This window comes from Aotus nancymaae, unplaced genomic scaffold (assembly GCF_030222135.1).
Source record: "Aotus nancymaae isolate 86718 unplaced genomic scaffold, 86718_ANA_hifiasm-v0.15.2.pri h1tg000108l, whole genome shotgun sequence".
NCBI lineage: Eukaryota > Metazoa > Chordata > Mammalia > Primates > Aotidae > Aotus > Aotus nancymaae.
The window spans coordinates 38,706,226-38,728,497 of NW_026988523.1; the positions used below are offsets into that span (position 1 = coordinate 38,706,226).

General features: G+C 56.1%; 1 protein-coding gene across 1 annotated transcript; it reads right to left on the reverse strand.

Annotated features, from left to right (window-relative positions):
• Positions 1–1,733: 1,733 nt before the first annotated feature.
• Positions 1,734–20,942, reverse strand: IGSF9 (immunoglobulin superfamily member 9). Its single transcript, XM_012449707.2, has 21 exons — positions 20,888–20,942; positions 18,668–18,896; positions 18,239–18,427; positions 12,912–13,064; positions 11,679–11,833; positions 11,309–11,426; positions 9,620–9,761; positions 9,364–9,509; positions 9,129–9,271; positions 7,186–7,326; positions 6,510–6,626; positions 6,168–6,318; positions 5,837–5,960; positions 5,399–5,574; positions 4,915–5,165; positions 4,617–4,701; positions 4,357–4,533; positions 4,049–4,091; positions 2,856–3,716; positions 2,446–2,573; positions 1,734–2,215 (listed from the first exon to the last, which is right to left on the reverse strand). The coding sequence occupies exons 2-21, from the start codon at positions 18,723–18,725 to the stop codon at positions 2,034–2,036; spliced, it is 3,540 nt and encodes a 1,179-aa protein (XP_012305130.2). The 5' UTR covers positions 18,726–18,896; positions 20,888–20,942; the 3' UTR covers positions 1,734–2,033.
• Positions 20,943–22,272: the final 1,330 nt, after the last annotated feature.

Consider the following 22,272-nt stretch of genomic DNA (forward strand, 5'->3'; position numbering starts at 1 on the left):
GGTTCGGGGAGTCTGGACCTGCAGAGGCAGCTGCAGCGGTCTCCACCCTGGAGAACTTCAGCCTCCACCGGGAGCCCGTAGACTTGTGCCACAGTAGGAAACTTTCTGCCTAGAAAGTTAGCTAAAGACTGTGGGCGTGTTTATGTGGGAAGAAGCCTCCTAGTTTAGAGGCTGGCAAGGTAAACGAAAGCACAGGAAGACCTTCCCCGACCCCAACTGACTAGTGTGTGGCAGGACTGGGACTTGCACGCCGGGACAGCACCCCCACGTGATCTTGCTCCCCTCTTACTTCAAGCCTGGGCGGCGACTAACAGTGAGGTCACTCTTTGCCCAGGGCCCTAGGGGCGTAGTTGGTGTTGGGACCCAGGGTTCAGACCTGTCTTCTCCCCACCTTTCATCCCCTCTTTATGACCTGGTATCTCTTCCTAAATCCTGGAGGGATCAGAGGGGGAGGCCTCAGCAGGAGGAGGCTAGCCGGGGTTCTTTTGTCTCTGAGGGTGGAGGATAGCAAAGTTCAGGGGTGGAGAGCTCCCGATCCTTTCACGCTTCTGTTAAGCAGAGTCCCCCCGCCCCCCGTGGAGTCCTGGTTACAGCCTTCATGGAGTTTTTCACACATGATAGAGCCCTCCCTTGACCTGAGATTCCAGGATGTCAATATCCAGTCCTGTCCAACTTTTCTATTCTGTTCCCTCCCTTACTACCCAGCCCTATATTCCAATCCCACTGATTGTCAAGCTTTCTCACTCCTCTGTGCCTTTACAAAGGCACAGAGGAGTGAGAAACGTATCCTCTGCCTAGGATACGTTCCCTTCCTTAACTGGCTTCCCACCTGCTCTTCCCTTTACCTGCTGTGTGACTGTTGTGCATATTACTAAAGCATTCTATACTTCAGTTCCTTGCTTTATAAAACAGAGCTAATGCGACTGCCTAACTCAGAATTGTAGAGAACTAAAACAGTCCACCTACAGGGCTTAGAGCAGTGCGTGGCACATAGTGAATGCCATTATTATTTTTTGACGGAGTTTCGCTCTTTTGCCCAGGCTGGAGTGAATTGGCGTTATCTCTGCTCACTGCAACCTCTGCCCCTGGGTTCAAACGATTCTCCTGCCTCAGCCTCCCAAGTAGCTGGGATTACAGGCACCCGCCACCACGCCCAGCTAATGGTTATATTTTTAATAGAGACAGGGTATCACCATGTTGGCCAGGCTGGTCTCGAACTCCTGACTTCAGGTGATCCACCCACCTCGGCTTCCCAAAGTGATAGGATTACAGGTGTGAGCCACCACGCCCGGCCACTATTATCATTATCACCACCATCTGTGAGGGTCCTGAGGACCCCCCCCCCATATGTGGCGTTTGTCCCAGCACAAGATGTAAGCCTTCTCTAAATGTGGCCTTGAATGCAACTCCTTCCTTTGTGCCACCACAATAACCAACACATAGCTTTATCACGAACTTATCATGTTATACTGTAACTATTTCTTTACTTGTCTGCCTCACTGACTACAAAGAACACCCCAAGGGCAAAGGCATGTCTTCAACAATTGTGTATTTTCTCAGTATCTAGTTCAATGGCAGGCCTTTAGCAGCCGGCCTCAGTAAGCACTCAATAAATGCTTCTTGAATGAATGCTGAATGCACCTCCATTCATTCAAGAAGATTCCCCTTCTCTTTAAGGGTCCAGGGATTTTCCCAACACTCTCTCAGATTCAAAGACAGATAACACACAGAAACATCTTTCAGATTTAGTTTATTCACCTGTAAAAAACTTCACCCACACCACGAACACACACACACATGCACACGCACACATAAACACACACAGAGGGCAGACCTAAGATCCCTGTTCCAATCCCCAGAATCACCCTGGGGGTCAGCACATATATTCCATACCAAGGTGACCCAAGTCCACTATCAGGGTCTGTGCCTGGGCACCAAAGGGGCAGGGGCAGTGCCCTAGGTTGAAGCTAGGTCTGGTTGGGGGCCTCCTTTGCAGGTCCATTTGCCTTTTCCCAGCCTCGTATTAGGGGTGTTCACAGCAGAGTGGCCTGTTCGGGGTGGGGGACTGGCTGTCGATAGGCTGGCAGCCGAGCCCTGGTAGCATCTCGGCGGCGGCGGAAGGCCAGGAATTCCTCCCGAAGGGCAGCACAGCGGGCCTCAGGGCCAGTAACATGGGCAGTGTTCAGGAGGCAGCCCTCCTCTGGAGTCTTCACACCTGCAAGAGGCGGGCAGGATAATGAGAGAAGAGGCCCTGAGGTTCACTGAGTGAAGAGCTCAGATGTGAAGCTCGCTAGGCCCTTCCAGTACAGATGGGCCAAGAGGCACAGTCTAGAGCAGAGGAGCCTGGGAGGCAGGGCCTGACTGGGAATAGATGGGTCCTAAGGTGGCAGGGGGGATGTGGGACAGCGTGGCTGAGATGCCTGCCTTTCCAGGGGGCTCACACACCTAGCTCTGGCTCAGCTTCAGGTCTGAGCCGGGAGCTGGCCAAGCCCAGGTGCAAAGTCTCCAGCAATTCCATGTCCCCAGGGAATTCTGAGTCCCACTCATAGTTCTCATCCACAGATGTGTTCCTCCTGTTAAAAAAGAAAAATGTATGGCGTGGGTGGAGGAACAGAGGATATTCAGAAAAGACTGAACTCAGGGACCCCAAACTCAGGTAGGTCATGGGTTTCCCCTGAAAAAATGCCTGGACCTCAGCAAAAGCTTTTAAAAGGAGATGAGGTTTCCCGTTCCCAGGGTAGGAGTGGAGCAGAGAAGGTGCAGGGTATTGGGAGATGGGTGAGAAGGTCTGGGGCGGGAGTGGGGCCGAGGCGGGGACTGGGGCCGAGGCGGGGATGGGCAGGGACTGCTCTCACCTCTTGCTGACTGTCACCACATGCTCCCTTCGGGGCCACCTCTCAGGGCCACTGGCCCAGCTGCTGGTGTCTCCTGGAGCAGGGCTGAAGTAGCTGCCTCCTGCAGAGGGGGCTGTGGAGGGGGGCCGCAGGAACGAAGCGCTGCCTCGCCCGCTGCTCTGGCTGGTGAGGCTGCCCCGAGGGGCGGCAGGGAGAAGGCCTGGCAACAGCCGCTCCCTCAGTGTCCAGTCAGCCAGGGCTGTGTAAGGGGGCTCTGCAGCTGCCCCAGCCCCTACTACATCCCCAGGAAGTGATGCCCTGGGGGACATAGGAGGGGTGTCTGGGGGACGTAGGAAAGATGAGGTGGGGCAGGGCCGGGTATCCATGTAATCTGGGGGCACAGCAGGGCTGGGATCCTCAAGAGGGGGCCAGTCCCCATCCACATTCATCTCCCGGAAGAAAGGCAGGCTCAGGTACTGGAGCAGGGGCCCAGGACCTGGCAGGGGACTGGGTGGGGCTGCTGGAGGGGCCACCACAGGGCTGATGTCTTCAATGCAGAGGGGCTGCGGTGCCCCACTGGGGCTGCTGCTGCTACAGTCAAAGGACCTGGCCAGACGCTCGGCTGGAGTCCGAGCTTCTGCCTGCTCCAGGCCTGCCCTTTCCTGGGGGGCCACCACAGTGGGCCCCATCACAAAGCGCCCATCTGGGCCCCGGCAAATGGGCTCCAGGGGTAAGGGTCCCCGGCTAGGTGGAGGATCTGAGTGGGGGCTAGGAGTTCCGGCAGGATCCCCCCAGAGCAGACTCTGGCGCAGGCTGGGGACTGGGGAACCCTGGAGCTTCAGCTTCGCCACGCTGTCAGGACTGCCTGAGCCCAGAGCAGAGCTGGGGAAGGACAGGAGATCAGGGTCTGTGGTAGGGGCAGGTCCCCCTCCCAGGAGCCAGCGTCAGGCCTTGAGAGGTTTGGTGAACAACAGAGCAGAGCTAGGGAGAACAAGCGAGGAAAGGACCAACAAGGTGGAGGGGATGGAGGGAAGACACAGGCCACACTGGACCGGCCTCAGGCTGGGGCCTCTGCGCACCCCTTCTTACCCTCTCCCACTTTCGTTCCTGCCCCACCCCCACCATCCCCCCAGTAAAGGTGCAAAAAGAAAGCAGAGGATACTGGCACGCACGATGGAAAGGCAGAAGAAAGCCAAGGAAGTGGAGGCACTTACTGTGCAGCTGACTTCCCGGTGGGAGAGAAGATAAGAGGTGGATCTGGAAGGGCACGAGAATAGTAGGTGACACAGGCAAAAACCAAGGCCCTCTGGGCGCAGACTCTCTCACCCAACACCAGGCGCCCAACCCCATCCGTCTGGGAAGAGCGCAGGCAGGACCAGATGCAGAACTGAGAGAATGCACCTGGATCATCACACAGGAGGGAGGGATTTTCCCCAGGTAGGAGGGGCTTAAGGAGGGGCGGGGCCCTCCGGTGCGCTGGGTCCCAGTGCGCGAGAGGAGAGATGACGCTGGAGGGGCCTACCTTGGCGGAGGCGCTTGCGGCGGCGACGGGCAGCCCTGCGCCTGTTCATGAGGCAGGCCGCCAGGATGCTCACCAGGACGGCCACGCCCAGGAAGCAGACCCCGCCCAGCACGCCGGCCAGCACCGGCTGGGGCAGGAGGCCCGGCAGCTGCGTGCGCGACGGGTAGACCTCCAGGCCTGGGCGGGGGGCCACGAGGGAAGGTCAGTGGGCTCGCAGCCCCCGCAAGCCCCGGCGCTCCTCCCTCCCACCAGGTGCTCACCGGAAGTGGAGACGTTGGCCGTGTTGCTGGGGTCGCTGACGTAGCTGCTCGCGAAGGCCACGAGGCGGAACTCGTAGAAGACATCCTGCGACGGGGATGGGGTGCCAGGAGGGAGGTCAGGGCCCAGCACCGCCCATCCCAGCGGAGCGCGGAAAGACTGTGCAGGCGGAGCGGAAGGGTGAGGTGGGACGCGGAGGTGAAGAGGTCAAATCAAGATGAGAAGATGGGCTTTGGGGAATGGAGGAGGACGCAGCAGAGCCTCTGGGAGGCCGCGCCCTGTATCGCCTCCCGCACATACCTTGATGAGGCCTGGCACCAGCAGCTCTGTTTCTGTGCCTGCCACAGCCGAGTCCAGCACCTCCCAGCCCTGGGAGCCCTGCCGTCCTTCCAAGACATAGCCATCCAGTGTCTTAGGGACCAGCTCTGGGGGATCCCAATGCAGGAGTACTCCCCGGGGTGTTCTCACTGCCACCAGACTTCGCGGAGGGGACAGAGGAGGCGGCACCTCTGTCGGGGGAAGCCTGGGCGCAGCTGGTGTGGTAGGAAGCCCTGCATGAGGCAGATAGGCAGGTCAGAGAGGGGATTCCCAGCTCCCCTCCCCTGACCTTCCACGACCCCCAGAGCCCCTAAAGACAAGCCCAAATCATCTTCCACACACCCCTCTGGACCCCAAGCTGCCCAGCACCTCTGCCCCTTCCCATCCAGGACCTCCCATATCCCAGCTTTCCTAGCGGCCCTTTCCCATCCTTGTCTCTGCTGTTCTGGGATGAGAAGCCTCTCACCTTCAGGAGCAGACAGGACGATTTCGCTGAAGGGACCACTCCCCAGCTTGTTCTGAGCTAGCACGCTGAACTGGTACTGGGTGTGGGGCTGCAGCCCTGGCACTAGGAGGTGGGCAGCCCCCACAGGCACTGTCAAGGACACCCAGTCATGGTGCATTCGGTCAGGACGCTTGGCCCTGGGATACATGAAGACAGAGGGGGCACCTCATGAGCTAGGAAGATCTGGGGTCCACAGATCTAACCAACTCCCCTCTGCTCAACCATCCAAGGTCTCAGGACCTTGGCCCTGAATGTCTCAGAGTCTGGAAACAGGGAAGCAGAGCTAGGACCGGTGAGGGATTGAGGGATGGAAGAAAGGGCACAAGGCCAGATAGGTTCAAGGAGGAGAGGAGAGGAGGCAAGGTTGGTGCAGAGAAACGGCAGGAGCAAGTCACTCACAGTGGGGTGTACCAGACACTGAATCTCTGCAGATAGCCACCATCAAAGCCAGGCTCCCAGGAGACATTGGCACCCTTGGGCAAAGGCACCACGGACACATTGGTGACAACATGAGGGCTAGTGCCTGGGGAGGGGTGTGGAGGGAGGGATGGTGGTCAGGGCCTGAGGGAATATAGAAAGTCACAGGGGCCCCAGGACCACTGACCTTCACCCATCATCATCCCAGGTCTCCCACACCCATGATCCCCTTTCTGGCCCTCCAAAAACAATTCCCCTGTCTCCTGTCCCACGTGGTTTCTCCCAGCCCGGGTCCCCCTCTCCAGCCACTAACCCAGCACGTGGACATTCGTGGAGGTGGCCACTCGGGCCACAGCATTGCTGGCACTGCATTCCCAGCGCCCATGGGCCTCCTTGGTCAACGGTCGCAGGACGAGGCTGCTGTTGCTGTCCACCTGGGCCTGGCCTTGCAGCCCCCGACCCACCTACAGAACCACTGGTGAGCCCTGAGGACACACGCAGCCACCCCTCACGAAGGGCGCCCCTCATCTCTCCAAGCAGCTCCAGTTCCTCCCCACCCTGCCTCTGACAGCCCACTCCTTCCCACATCCTCCCTCCCACAAAATGGGGCACGTAGTGGGTGCAGGTACAGGCAGAGCAGGCTCAGAAGCCTTACCTTGGCCCAAGAGACAACAGGACTAGGGTCCCCTCGGGCAGAGCAGGGGATGAGTAGCTCCCGCCCTACTTCTTGGAAATATTCTTCCTTGGGCCGTTCTATAAAAGCTGGGGGAGGCTGCAAGCCAGATCTGGCATCGGGAGGGGCCCTCTCTTACACTGCTGTCTAAGGCTGGCTACTCCCTGGCTCTGTGATCCCTGTCATGCCATGTCTCACCTCACTCTTCTCACTCCCCCTAACTAAACACCCACCAAGCCTGTCTCTACCTCATTCTCTCTCCATCTCTCAATTCCTCTCTGGCTCTGTGTCTGTTCCCCAGTGGGTAGAGGCTGGAGGGAAATGGTGGTGTAGTAAGGACTGGCAGGCTTGGGCAGGACTCTCGGAGATGTATGAACCTCTGCAGAACATTCTTCCTCCCAGAACCCCAGAGAGGGAGGCAGCATGGTCAAGGTTAGTGAGAGTTGGACAGACAGGGTATCTTACTGTGTCTGTGACTGATGTCCCACCTCCCGAGCACCACCTCTGCGGAAACCTCTAGGATGGCATCAGGCAGCTGCTGCCATGGCCACCATGGGAGACAGACTTGGGAGCCCCTCCCCACCCCCATCAGCCTGGCCTTAGCTCCATCTGCAGCCATCTGACCCACTGTCACCACAGGCCCCCACCCCAGCCTCACCTTGAGCAGCACGCGGGTCACAGGGGAGGGCCCGGCGGTACCAAGACTGTTGTAGGGGGTGCAGGAGTATTCTCCCAGGGCATCCTCATTCCCCAGGGCAATGATCAGTGAGCCTTCTGTGCCCTGGGACCAGCCAGGAAACTGGAAGGAAGAGGAGGTGACAGCTAGAGAGAGGAGTTCAGCAGAGGCAAGGCCGGGATGGCAGTACAAGAGAGGGAGCAGGACGAGAAACCCACAGCTGTGCAGAGGACTCCACAGCTCTATGTCTAGGCCTGACCTCTCTCTGAATGCCAGTGCTTTCTTTCTCTCCTTCCTACACAGGGACCCCTCCCAACAGTGTGAGGCTGTGACTGCACAACTCCAGAGGGTGCCACTCCCAGAAAACACAGTGTGGATGGCCACCCCTGGAGCTGGGCCACATGGGGCTTCCTGCCTGCTGGGATTTCACCTAGCTGTCTTCCCAGCACTCCACAACCAAGTTCAGCATCTTCCACCCCAAACCGGCTCCTATTTCTCTATTAAAGGGCCCATCAGCCTCTTTACTGAAATCTGCCTCCTCACATTCCCTCATTCCTCCTAGCGAAATACCAAGCCAGTCATCCTGGGAAGTCCCTTTTATCTGGGCATGAGCCCACTCATCTTCATGTCCTCCTCTCCAACTCAGACTCCACAGCTCTCACCTGGGCCGTCTCAGCAGCCTCAGAACCCCGCTTCCTCTGTCCAGTGTCTCCCACTACATTCCACTGGACAAGCTCAGCCCCTGGTACTAGCTCGGATGCTATCACACCAATACTCAACAAACTCCAGTGGCTCCAGCTGCCTGGAGATTTTTTTCTTAAACATTCAACAAAGATGTACTGAGTACTATTGTTGTAGAAGCCCCAGGTACACTATGATGAAAAGATGCAATACTAGGCCTCAAAAAATTTATAGTCTCTGCAGACAAAAGATCCCAATTGCCTTGGAATGAGGTAATACTAACTTGGCATCCACAGTTCTTCCTTTTGATGCTAACCTGTCCTTCCAGCTTTCTCTGCACCATTCATGTCCCTACAGGCACTCCAGCTCCCACCCAGTTGGTCAATTCATAATTCCATAAATGCACTACATTGCTTCCTGCCTCTTGGCCCTCGTTTCTGCAATGGAATGACTATAGTCCCAGAATCTGTTGCTGGTCTATCCTCACCCACCCTAAGAGGAAGGCACGAGCTCCATCCCTGGCCTTCCACCAGTGTCTATGTTGCTGTCCTCTGCCCAGACAGCGCCCACTTTAAGGATGGATGCCTCCTTGCCCTGCCCCCTTCACAGCACCTGGTAACAAGTGTGTGTTCCCCCGGGACACACAATTCCCCAGTCATCAACCTTCAGTTCTGCTTTTTGACTCTTTGCCATCATTTCCCCAGAGATCATCTCTCACCTTTTCCCCAAAGACACAAAACTAGCACCTTAAACCATGGAAATTTTCCTCAGGGGTTTTAAGTAATTTCCTACGAAACGTGTTTTTTTTTTTTTTCTTGAGATGGGGTCTAGCTCTGTTGCCCAGGCTGGAGTGCAGTGGCACCATCTCGGCTCACTGCAACCTCCACCTCCCGAGTTCAAGCAATTCTCCTGCCTCAGCCTCCTGAGTAGCTGGGATTACAGGAAGCCGCCACCATGCCCAGCTAATTTTTGTATTTTTAGTAGAGATGGAGTTTCACTGTGTTGGCCAGACTGGTCTCGAACTCCTGACCTCGTGATCCACCCACCTCGGCCTCCCAAAGTGCTGGGAGTATAAGTGTGAGCCACGGTGCCTGGCCGAAACATGTCTTATAACACAAATTAAATTCACAAGATATATGTGCCACCAGTCACTGAATTGAATTAAATGGAGCTAACTCCACCCAGCTGTCCTGAGCAGACTAACACCAAGTTAAGACCCTCCTTCCCCTTCCCCAAGCCTGTACCTTGTCCAGCTGCAGGGCCTTTCCATCCTTGGTCCAGCTGACAAAGTGCAGTGGGGGGTTGGCGCGAACCGGGCAGTGGATCACCCCCGGCATGCCTATGGGCAGGAGTGTCTCAGGAGGCATAGTTGTCACCTGGGCTGGGTCTGGGGGAAAGTAGTGGCAAGTTAGGGGAGAGGGGCTTGGCTTGGCCCAGGGGAAGGGAGCAGGCTGAGGGAGAAGCTGGGGCCAGGCTTACAGAGCACGGTGAGGTAGGCAGAGGCTGAGGGTGGTTGCAGGAGGCCATTGCTGGGCACACAGGTGTAGCGGCCGGCGTCATCAGGCTGGGTGGCCTGCAGCCACAGGCTCCCGTCCACCAGGATCCGCACCCGGGACTGCAGGCGGCTGCAATGTGGCATGTGTGAGGAGGGGTCCAAGCCTTGTCCAGCCAAACGGCTCCTCAGAGACTGTCTGCCAATTCCCCACCTCCACCCTCCTAATGATGGCGACCCCACCTAATGTGGAAGACATTGGTGTTGTCCCAGAACCAGCTGTAGGTGAGGTTGGCAGGGTATGCCTCAGCATGGCAGGCCAAGGAAACATCCTGAGAGGCATTGACTGTGCTGTTCTTGGGGGGCACCACGATGACTGGGGGTCCTGTGGGGTGCACAAGGGGAGGAAGGTGGCCTCAGCCAACAGTCTTCCCAGAACCCTGAGGTCACCTCTACAACTCTTCCCAGCTCTGCCCTCTGGAATCGTAGGGCTCATTGTTATGGGGCTTTGGGGAATGGAAACAGAAGCTTCCCCCTGTATGTAACAAGAATTCATCCTCTCCCTGAGACCCATTCCTCTTTCCGAATTCTCTTTGTTCCATCAAGAACAACCCCATTCATGCACTTCCACTGCTTAGGAACGATGGTGTGTATGTTTGGGGGAGTCAGTTTAACTGCTCATTTGCCACTTGTATCCCTGCGTGTCACCTCTTGAATCGCTTCTGTCTCTGACCCTAACCCAGGTACCCAATACCTCACCTCAAGGTGCTGCAGCACCCCCTGACTCCAGGCTCCCCTGTGGCTGCCACTCTAATGGCCATTCCTACAGAAACAGACCCTTGTGCCACAGAACATTTCTGCTCAGGAACCTGCAACAGCACCTGACTCCTACCACACTAAGCTCAAACCTAGCCCTGTGGACCTCTTCGATCCAACCCCTCCCTACCTGGCCAGCCATCTTCCCATATGTCAGCCCTCATGAACTCTTTCAGGTCAGTGTGGGCAGCTGGCTGTCCCCCATCTCCATGCCTTTGCTCCCCTCAACCCCGGCCGGAATGCCCCTCCCAAGGTCCTGGCCACACCACATACCTCCTGCAAAAGCACCTCTGGCTACTACAGTTCCACTGCTCTTTCCCCGCTCTGGGCGGATACTGCATGAGCAATCAGTAAGAAGAGGCATGATGCGAGCTGGCTCAAACAGAGCACTGACGGCATGCCCCGCACTGAGTGCCACCTGCGTGACCTTATTTAATCCTCACCAGAACCTTTGTGGGGGAAATTGTCTCCATTTTATAGATGAAGAAATGAAGGCTTAGAGGCAGAGAGATTGTGAGGTGAGTGCCCAAGGACAGCAGGAGAGGCAACATTCATATGAGGCTTCCTGATGCCAGAGACGACACCTTTAACTACTACCCGGCACTGCCATTCTTACAGTACCACGGACAGCAACACTTCCCTGGTTCCCCAGTTAGTCTTCCCCACAAAGATAATAGGCTCTACAAAGACATAGTCCAGGTCTTCTATTTCTCAGTTTCTAAAGGAAGGATCTTGGCCAGGAATTACCATGTGCCACCAACTGGGCTCAGCAGGATCTAAGTAAATTCTAGTAACAGACCTGAGAGGTAGATGTTACTCTCTTTATAAAGATGAAGAAACTGGGATTCAGGGAGTTACCCAGCTCACAGCCTAACACAAGCTGTCTACTATAACACACTACTGGGCACTAAAGATCACTCTGTCTGCTTACTGAGCCTTTTAAAATTAAGGTGTTGGTTTCAGAGCAACAGTCTGCATTGGGAGCCCCCTCAGCCTCCACGGGCCCTGCCCTCAGGCACTAATCTCCTTCCCATCCTGCTGTGCACCAGTTCAGCCACAGGTCACAGCCCCCTTGCACAGGTGTCCCTGGACCCCAGCCCTCCCGCCAGAGAGCACCTAGCACCAGCAGCTGGGTGGAGTGGGTGGTGCTGCCCTCAGTGCTGGAGGCTTGGCAGGTGTAGATCCCAGAGCTGCCTCGCTCTACCCGGTGGATCTGCAGCGTCCCGTTCTGCACCTAGGGAAGGAATGGGTGAGGAAGAGTCCCTTCTCCTGCCAGCCTCAGACCCTGCACTTCTGAGGCTGGCCACCAGAGGGAGGCAGCACCCCAGGCTCAGGGAAAAACAATGCCAAGCCGCTCTTCCCGCCCATCTTCCAGCCTGGCCTTTGCCCCTTCTGTCCTCTGGCCCCACTGCCAGGCCCCCACTGCCAGGCCCCCACCTTCCCTTCACATTCTATCTGGTTCATTCTGTCCACGCCCAGAACTCACTTGCACCTGGCCCTGGCCCTGGCCAAGGTCCTGTCCTCGGAGCTTCCAAGTCACACGAGGCAGGGGGCTGCCACGGGCCACACAACGCAGGGTCACAGGCTCCAGTTCCTGCACTTCCAACACAGCAGGAGGTGTCTCCTGGAATTGAGGGGGCGCTGCGAGAGAGACAGGCATCAGGGGCCCCAGGGGGGCTATCAGCCCAAAGAGCTGTGTCCCAGGGCCAGGGAGACAGACCACTCAGGGCTACAGCCCACTGCCCACCTGCCAGCCTCACAGGAATCCCCAGCCTGGGGGCCATCCTCTCTAAGAGGATTCTATCAACCCACCCCACACAGTGGCCTGGGGCTGAACCCAGACTGGATGTCCAGAGCTGGGGAGAGAGCCACGTCCCCTCAGGAGGAGCACTGTTCTGGGAGTCAGGAGGCCTGGGTCCTAGACTCTGCTCTGCCACTAATCAGTAGCATGACCCAGCCTCGCCTATGCAATGGGGATGATTATGACCTCCTTCCTACTTAGGAGTGAGAGAGAAATAATAAGGGCCTGAGTGAAAAGGTGTTTTGAAAATATAGTGCTGGCCGGGCACAGTGGCTCACACCTGTAATCCCAGCACTTTGGGAGGCCAAGGCAGGTGGATCACCTGAGGTTGGGAGTTCGAGACCGGCCTGACCAACATGGAGAAACCCCATCTCTACTAAAAGATACAAAATTAGCCGGCATGGTGGCATATGCCTGTAATCCCAGCTACTCGGGAGGCTGAGGCAGGAGAATTGCTTGAACTCAGGAGGTAGAGGTTGCAGTGAGCAGAGATCACATGATTGCACTCCAGCCTGGGCAACAAGAGTGAAACTCCATCTCAAAAAAAGGAAAAGGAAAGGAAGGAAGGAAGGGATAGAAACACGAAGTGCTGTATATGTGAACTGTGTTTCACTCAGGGTCCAAGAGCCCCCTCTCTCCCACCCATTTTCCTGGCCAGGGAAGCAGCAGGGAAGAGAAAAAGGAAGTTCCTGACATGGAGCCTAGCAGACTGATTGGATTTATATTGAAGAACCGAAAAGGGCGGCATGGGGAGGGATGAGATGCAACCACTAAGTGAGCAAACAGGGGCTTCCAGGAAGGGTGGGAGCTGCTTGTGGAGTGGAAATAGAACTCCCTCTTCCCCTTTCTCCCACCAGCCAGAGCTCCCCATTCTCCTCCACCCTGTCTTTCTCCACCACCTGCCCCCCAGCTTCATACAATTAACTGTCAGATGCACCCAGGAGCCGTTAGCAAAATCGTCTTCAGGGATGTGCTGATCCAGGAAGAGCACGCGGCACTCGTACCAGCCCTGGTCTTCCACCCGCAGACCCTTGATCTGGAGAGAGGCCCCCTTCTGCAGCCGGACTCGTCCTGGGGAGGAACCCTGAATCAAGGGTGCTGAAGGGACCCCACGAGGGCCCCAATTTCCTGGTCACACTGGTAATTCGTAGAGGTAAGAGCAGGCTCAGTCTCTCCCAGTTACTCTGGGAGTGTGGGGTCCAGAGAGACACAGATGGGGTTGTGGTCATTCAGGACAGGTCCCTCCATTCAGCCCCTCTGACCACTCTTGCCATTCAACAGCTGGGACCCCGTCTAGACAAAGAGAAACCTAGAGGGACAGCAGGTGGACAGAACCTTCCCCTGAACTGCACTTGGCATCCAGGACTGCTGGGGAAGGAGGTGAAGAGCCAGCACGTAGTCTGCTCTGGATTCTTACAGGATCTGTCCACCTCTGGGTTCTTTTAGTAGGGGAAAGTGTGAGCTCCTAGGAGTACTCCTAATGGAGGACTGTGTCCCTGAAAACCTCAGCAGTGTTTGAGGCCCTAGCAGGGGAACCCAGACCCCGCCTGCCAAAGCCCCTAATCCCTGCGGGCTATTATCAGCAGCCTAAGCGCCTTAGGGTGGCTAGAGTCCAGCCCAGCAAGCAGCAAAGTCAGCAGCCTCCTCACCCCATCCTCTCCACGCCCCAGGGCACTCAGGCCCCAGCTGGCTGACCACACACAGTTCCACAAAGCCACACAAGCACAGCCCAGGCAGACACCTCAATCCCACCCTTAGTCAGCATCCACACCACACCATACCACCAGGCTCAGAGCGAGGGTGCCTACCCAACCCCTCAGCACCCTCCCTGGATGGCACTGTGCACCCCAGACAGCTTCATGGGACCCTGGCAGTGTAGCCTGGTGAGACAGGCACACACTTGGGAGCCAGATAGACCGAGGCACGAGTCCAGCTCAACTGCGTACTCTTTTGGGAAAGTTACTTAACCTCTCTCAATTTCAGTGTCCTCGTCTGTAAAAAGAAGAGAAAGAAACAGAATTGGGGTGGGGTGGAGGAGAGGAATAATGCAGGGAAGGTGCATAGCATGGTGCCTGGCATCCATGGATGCTCAAATAAATGTTGAACAAATAAATGAGCTCTAGATTTGAAATCAGAAAGCTGCACTCAAGTCCTGGCTCTGTCCCTAAACTCATCACACATCGTCTTCCTTTTCTCTCCCTGTATCAGTGAACAGCACCACCACACACCAAGTCACCTTATCAGGAACCTGGCGTCTCTGAGATTTCTGGATTACCTCCCATGTCTACTTGCTCATTAAGTGTTTCAAATCCTACCTCCTAAACCGTGTCCCTTCTCTGCTGTCCTCACCTTTATACCTGTGGCGTGTCTCACCTGGGTTTCCCCAAGAGCCTACTCGCAGGTCTCCCTACCTCCGGCCTCCTCCCCTCCACATCACATTGTTCATCCCCACCTTGGCCTCTGCTATGGGCAAATGGAACTTTCTTTTCTTTCTTTCTTTTTTTTTTAGAGACAGGGTCTCAGTCTATTGCCCAGGCTGGAGTGCAGTGATTCGATTGTAGCTCATTGCAGCCTCAAATTCCTGGGCTCAAGCAGTCCTCCTGCCTCGGCCTCTCAAGTAGCTAGTACTACACGCACGTGTCACCATGCCTAGCTAATTTTTTAATTTTTGCAGAGAAGGGTCTTGCTGTGTTGCCCAGGCTGGTTTCAAACTCATGGCCTTAAGGGATCTCCAGCCTCAGCCTCCCACAGTGCTGGGATGAAGCTGTGAGCCACTGTGCCTGGCTGCCTTTTCTTAATCTTATGTTGTATGCAAATGCAGCTCCAAGGCCCTTTACATAGTGTCCACCCCAGCTCTTTCTAAGACTAGAAATTCTGAAGCTGTGAATGCACTCAACCCCTCCAATTTGCTTCCATTCTACCTCTAGAGTGATCTATTTCAGAAATGAGATAATCTATTTCAGAAAGAAGAGAAGGATCAGGTTGAGGGAGGCTTTGTGATCTTAGGCAAGAGTCTTTTTCTACTTAGAATGAGTTCCAGGGGTGTGGATTCTCTAGAATGGGTGGACCTGCTTAAAGGGCTAGGTGTTTAAATCCCCACCCGGGAGATAAGACCAGGCCTAGCAGGTAAATATTTAACATAATCACACCCTTCCGCCCACGGTCAGGGTTCCTCAGGAAGGCTGATATGCCTGGCTCTGAGCCCTGCAGACCCCAGACTGCAGCCTCTTCTACGTCCCACATGATACTTTTATTATAGCGATCTTCTAGCTCTACAAAGAAGGAAGAAGAGGGAAGGAAGATTGAGTGTGGAATATGGGCCATGTAATACTATGCATTCTCACCATATTTAATCCCCTCAAGAATGCCATTGTAGCTGAAGGAATTAATGTTAAGTTTTTTTCCAAAATCACGTGGCTAGTAAGTGACAAAGCCAGGCTTCTTTCTCCAGATGCAGCAATGTGCTTTCCATGGACACGGGTGTTAGGACCAAGGGCTGTTCAGGACACTGAGCATAATCGGTGTATTCTCACTTGGGAGATGCTGGTAGTGGCTGGGTAACAGTCCAAATATTACTCAAAATATGCAATGAAGCACACTGCGTGTCCTAGCTTTTCTGTGACACTTGGACTGCTAGACCTGTAGTGTCACAGAAGAGCAGGAAGATTGCCAGTGGGGAGCCCTGAGTCCTCCTGAGTCCTGGGCCCACCTCCTGAAGGCCTCCCTCCACCTGCATCCCCAAAGCCTGTTGATTGCAGATCTTGCCATATGCATGGGTGTGTGAAGAAAGCAGGAGACACACTCTCCACTCTCCTAAGCTCTCAGAAGGCAGGGAACCCACGCTAACCTAAACAGGTAAGTTCATGCCCACACGTCCACAGAGAAGTTCAAAAAATGGTGCTAACTGTGCCCAGACATTGCACTAGGAAGCAAGAGCGGTAAGGAAGGCTTCTGGGAAGCTGCGACTGGGCGGAGGGTGAAGAATTAGAGGTGGTGAGAGGAAGTGACTCCCTTGCTAAGCAGAGGAGTTCAAAGTGGAGAACAAGGTCACTGATTTTTATCAGACAACTCGGGGCAGAGAAAAGCTGCACGTCCCTTCTGCTATGTGGGGCATCTTGAAAATCCCGATGTACAGCACAAAAGTCAAAGACCAAAAGCCCATCCCGGATCGACCTCAGGAAAGCCAGCATCGACTAAGCCTAGCCTGCCTTCCCTCCAGAGGCCTGGTCCTGGGTTCACACCACGCCGGCACTGTGAGGGCACAGGGCGGGGCGCTTACACACTGCGGCTACCTGAATCCTACTCTTGAGTGCTAGCTTGTTTGATATTACTTTCACTCCTTGGCACTCATTGATAAATCCAGTCCCCTCTGCTAGACGCTTCTAGAGTCCTCAAAGGTGGGAAGCCTTCGGTTCAGCGTGGTCCCTAATGCTCCCAACAGCCTCTCTCAGGGTTCCTCACGCATTCTAGGCCACCAGCCCCATAACAGTCCCCGGCCCATCTCCCCTTCACTGCCCAGAGGGTTTATGACAGAAGAGCATTGTCCTTAGCAACCTCCACCTCCTGTTGCTTAGCAACTGCAGTTCCGAGTCCCCTACACAAAGGCTGAGAGGCCCCTTCCACACCGTGAGGCAGTAAAAGGGTTAACAGGCTCAGGGGCCTCCCTCCGGTCCTGCTCCCTCCCTCGGCCAGCTCTGGCCTGACCAGGAGCTCCAGACCGAGGCAGGAGTGTGAACAAAGCATAGGGGTAGAAAGCAAGTCCCAGCGGCCACTGCTGACAGCCCCTACAGCTCAAGCAGCAGCACAGACAGAAGACCCACAGGTAGACAACGGTGCTAACCATCCAGTGGCTTGAGGCCTGAGGGACCTCAAGGCAGGACACAAGCTGGAGAGAAGGAACAGCTTCCCGTCTCCCTGGTGGAGTCCCAGGAAAAGCCCCTCTCTCCTCCGCCTCCCCTTGCCTTGCCCTCAGTCAGGCAACATTCTGAGTCTGTCCAGCCTCGGCCCGGCAGCCCAAGACCCCTCCCAAGCCCGGGCAGGCAGAGGCAGGGAGGGAGGGCTGGTGGGCACAGCCGTTTCTTCTCCACTGGTGCTAATTGGGGCCCGCTTTCATTCATTTCCACAGGGCTTGTGCAGACACATACACTCCCACCAGGCTGTTTGCCAATAACTGCCCCCAGTTTGAAAATAAATTTCCCATCTGTACCACCTGCCTGTACCTCCTCCCCTCTCTGCTCAGTCCACCCCGTGTCAAGGGCTCAGCCAATCCCAGGGTTTCCCTCAGGATTCAAACTGAAGAGGGAAAAGGTGGGGGTCTCCCCATCAACGCCCTCACAGGTGGCGTTTCCCAGATTTTCCCTCTGAAGAGGAGGCAACAAGACTCGCCCTCGCCCTCCAGACCAGGCCCGTCCTTAGGGCCTCCCGCGCGCTGCCCCTAAGACCTGGCACTAAACCGCTTAGACTAAGGCTCCATCCGGGATTAGGAGGAAGCAGAGCCATTGTAACCATTCTAGGGAGCCAGCTGGGGCGCAGCAGAAGGCACCCGGGGAGGCTACACACGATTTTAAGTCCCGACAGGAGCATCTAAAGCAGCAGCCCTGGCCAGCCCCTTCCAGTCACTGACCTTTGGGGAGCCTGGACCCTCCCCAGCCCACTCTCTCTGTACACCTGTGCTTCTCTACGCAGAAGCAGGCTGAGCCCCCCTGGAAAAGCAGAGAGGTCACAGCCACGCCCACCCTGCTGCCCCCTCAGCCCACTCCCAGAAGCCTAGAACCGCCAAACTAGCATTTAAGACAATGGGGAAGGAGAGGGCAGAGGAGTGAGCAGGCAGAGGAGTGAGCAGACAGGAGAGCCAGGACCAAGGTAGGGCCACGTGGGGAGACTCGAGTTCAGGATGAAATCTGGGAGGTTTCGATGAGATCTAGAAAAAGCAATTACAGAATTAGGATGGATACTTGGAATAGGGCTGCAGGATCTCCTTTGGAACAGACCACGTGGAGTTCTAAATAGCACAGCTATAAGTGTGTGTGTGTGTGTGTGTGTGTCTGTGTGTGTAAATGAATGAAGCGTTCAATGAATGAACTGCTTGGGAGCAGAGCCGTGCTTGTTAAGCAGAGTTAAGGCAGTAGAGCTGGAGATGAGATCGGCGCCTGGACAGAGCAGTTCACGGGGGGCCTTGCCCGACTCTACGCAGCCCACCTTTCTTGCTGATACCTCCCTACCCCCCACCTGAGGAGAACTCTTACCCACGTAATCAGGGTCAATTCGGGGAGAGTAGAGGCCGAACTGGATGAAGATGGGAAGCAGGAATCCAAAGCGCATCCACTCGATGACATGCAGAGGGGGCCGGCCGGCCGGGGGCAGCAGGTCACAGCCCAGCACCACACTCTCCCCAGCCCGGCCCACCACTGAGTCCACCTCAGGCTTCCCTCGACCTGCATGATGGGTGGTATGAGGGCACAACAGGGGGCCAGGGTCAGTGCTGGGAGGGGAGATGCCATCAGTATCTCTACAGGCACCTTAGGACTTTGGGTGACTGGAGGAACCCCCAGTTCAGCTTCTCCAGAACCAGCCCTGTTCATCCCCTGCCCTGCTCAAAGAGGAACCCTTGAGGAACACCCCCATCTCCACCCCAAGGCTAACAGGGAGTTCTTGAGCCCAGGAGTTCAGCTCACCGTCAGCTCCCTGGCTGATGACCAGGCTGAGGACGGCCAGGCCGAGGCACCACACCATAGCCCAGCTGGCCTGCTCGCCCAGCCCCTCCTATCCACAGGAGCCCAGGTGGAGGGGCCAAGGGATGTCCTTCCGATCAGCTCAGGGAACAGGTTTCAGCTCTCACTCTTCTGGACAGTGAGGGCTTGGCTCATGTAACACCCAAGGAAGCTGCTTTCTGGATCACCAGATCTAAATGCAAAGTGCAAGGCAACATGCAGAGTTGGCCAATACTGGAGTCCAGGAGAAACCCCACAGTTAGAGAAAGGCGCTGGGAAGAGAAAGGAGTGGGGAGTGTAGGTAACTAGGGGGAGGGGGAAAGGGGGAGGATCTTGAAGCCCTGGGGAATAAGAGTAGGGGTAGGAGTACTGGGAGAATGGTGAGTGCTGAATGCAGAGACCAGAAAGGTGAGGAAATGGGGAAGCTGGGAGAGTTGGGAAGGTCTTAGGAAATGTGGAAGGATTCTGGGGACGCCTAAGTTCTGAGGGTCTTGAAAAGCTAAGCCAGGAGAGAACTGGGGTTCCTTATATACTTGAAAAAATATTTTGGAAGGAAGTACGGTAGATCAAGACACTCACGGCCCAGCCTGCTCTTGCTTCTCCCCTTACCCTTGATGCTAACAAGGTATAGCAGCAAGAAGGAACCAGTGCTGTCGCCTTCACCCCACTGTGATAGATAAGGCCCCTGAGGATCTCTGCTCAGGGACAGAGAGCCAGTCAAGGGCAAATCTTGGATGCAAATCCAGGGTCCTTAACCATCAGAAAGTGGTCCCAAGGACACCCCCATACACTCCCTTGCTCTATTTCCCCAGCCTCTATGAAAATCCCTGGAAACTGGAGACCCGGAGGTCTTTCTCCACTCAGTCTCCCTACACTGCTACACTGCCTCGGCAGTGAGTGAGTCAGGCATTTGCGAGAGGAGGAGCTGCTTCCCCCACCTGCCTGTATGGGGGGCCCAGGCAGCATCCTCCAGGTCCGGACAGGTCCCGGGGCTGGCAGCTGGCGCCACTTCTTCCTCATGATACTGCCAAGCAGCCCGCCCCCTGCCAGGCACCACCACTCAAGGACCTCACCCAAATTCCTCCCACTCACTCCCCTCCAATATCTTCGGGGTGCTACAGTTTGGTTTGTCAGGCTCTCTCTTCCTCAACCCCAGGGGCATGGTCCAAAAAAAGCCTGTGAGTTCCTGAGGTGTACAAAATTAGCCCTGGGGCATGGAGAGTAGGAATTCTTGACAGCCCCACAGATTCTAGGGCAGTCTCAGAGAACCAGAGGGTCCATGCCAGGGCCTGGCACAGCCAAATGGACTCTGCTCTGAGGCCTCCACCCCACTCTTGGCCACAAAGTTCAGGACAAACTATAAAACATCCTCTATGGAGTCTGATCAGAATCTCTGCCTCTACTTAATGATCCTGTAAGTCTAACTTCTGGCAACTCACTAGCAACCAAGCCTCCTGCTTCCCACTGCCTCCAGGCAGCTCTCCCATACTTCCCTAAAAAACGGTTTTCCAAGTATATAGGAACCCCTAGTTCTCTCCTGGCTATTTTCCAAGACCCTGAGTAACCAGGCATCCCCGGAATTCCTCCGAGTCCCCTAAGATCTTTCCAACTCCCCAGCCTCCACTATTTCCTCACCTTTCTAGTCTCCCCACACACAACTCCCTCATCCTCCCAGGACTCCCTTCCCAGTTATTGCTACGACACACAGTCCCCCTCAATTCCAGCTTCTCGCACCTGATCTCAATTGCAGCAGGTCCTCCGCGCTACAAAGAACTCCCTTCTGGTTTCCCTACCCCACCCCCAGCCACTTCCCATCCTCTCCTCCCGAGAATTCCCCTCCCTGGGATTCTCCTGCCTCAGCCCACAATACACTTCTGATACCCCACCCCCAACAATTCCTTTCTCCCTCGCACTCTCGGGTCGCCTGGAACTCTTCCTTTCTCTTGGAACCCACCGAGAACTCCCCCACGTTGCCTCCCGAACTCCTCCAGTTCTCCGGGAACCCCCACCCACCCACCAAGAATTTCACTTCCCTCCCCAGAACTCCTCTAGTTCTGCTCCCCCAAAGAATTCAACTTCTCCCTAGAACTCCCCGCTTTCTCCTGTCCCCCATAACTCCGCACTACTCTCCTTGCCCCCGCCAGCACCCCCACTTCTATCCCCCCAGGACGCCCCCTCCCTCACCTGCTCCGCACGGCTCTGCTCCACTCTCGCCACTACACAATAGGGGGCGGACCCGCCTCCCCGCCTCGGATGCCCCGAGCGCCTCCCGTCGCCCTGGAGACCGCCAATCCTCCTCCCGCAGCGGCCAATTGGAGCCGCCAGAGGCGCGGCGAGGCGGGCGGGACCCCTGAGCGGCCTGGGAGTTGTAGTTTCAGGAGGGAAGGGCTCGGCGGCACGTGGGCTCAGGTCGCCCCCTCGTGGACCTCTGCACAGCCAAGCGCGGAAAGGAGGGTCGGCCGCTTCCCGCCGCCAGCAAGAGGGGCCGTGGGGTCCGGCCCGCGTTCCGGGGCTGCGGGAGCTGGCCCCTTGCCAGGCTCCTGGTACGCCGTCCTTTCTTCCCAGCCTACGGGCGACCCTCTCCGCTCCCCTAACGGGCGCGCCACGGAGGCGGCAGCTAGGGTTGAAATCTGAGCCTGGGGCCAGGAGCACCAGGAGGGGAGCAAGACTCCCCGCCCTCCTCCCAGGGGATCCACCCAGGTCCCGGGCTCATCCGATCTCCTCCCCATCCCCGTTTCCACCTCCACCCGTTGCTTCTCTAGCAGGACTGGAAATACCTGTCTGCATTGGCGAGCTCCCAAATCTTGCCCTGGCGCCTCCCACCGTGTGCAGCCGGGGAAGGCTGTGCTCTGAGCGTGGGGTTGCCAAGTCAGCTCCCGAGGCGGATCCAGCACCAACGACCCAGAGAAACAGGCCCAGAGGGGAGAAAAGACAGATACCCTGACACGGGAGATTGAAAGGGGCGAATGAAATAAAAGATCACTCACTGGACCCCTGCAGGGTGCCAGACCGAGACTAGATGCTTTATAACTCCTGTGTAAACTGCACAGAAACCCTGAGAAGTAAGTAGAGCTCCCTTTGACTAATGAGAAAACTGAGGCTCAGGGAGATGAAGTAACTTGGCCCCAAGCTTTCCCCTCTAGGAAACGGCAGAGCTGGATTCAGACCCAACCCACACTTCATCTAACCCACTGCCTTTGAGACTTCACCCTCAGACACAAAGATATCTTGCGTATCTCACCCCTTAGAGATTCGATTCTACCTCCTCAGCTTGGTGATGCTGCAGGGATACAGGGTCGAAGCAATCCTTGGTTGTCCAGGTCCTTCCTTTTTCGTTGGCTCCCTTGGAAGCTTTCCTTGAAAGCAACATGCCGATCTCATTCCAATCTGAAGTACTAAGGCTCACACTGAGTGCACCAGACATCAGACTCAGAATCACTGCTGCAACATCATGAGAGACCCTCCGGGATAGGCCTAGACGCTGCTTGGCCCCAGAATCCCTGGCACGTCGTTTCTCCAGGTAGTCATCCAAGCACCTATCTGATCACATCCTTGCCAGGAAGCTCAGC

What these genes read in the sequence shown, in the direction of transcription:
- IGSF9 (XM_012449707.2), bottom strand. Translation starts at nt 18,725, where the DNA reads ATGGTGTGGTGCCTCGGCCTGGCCGTCCTCAGCCTGGTCATCAGCCAG. An exon ending in TGACCCGCGTGCTGCTCAAG is followed by an intron (nt 6,627 to 7,185) that starts GTGAGGCTGGGG and finishes TCTGGCTTGCAG; the next exon opens with CCTCCCCCAGCTTTTATAGA. An exon ending in CACGAATGTCCACGTGCTGG is followed by an intron (nt 5,961 to 6,167) that starts GTTAGTGGCTGG and finishes ACCCCTCCCCAG; the next exon opens with GCACTAGCCCTCATGTTGTC.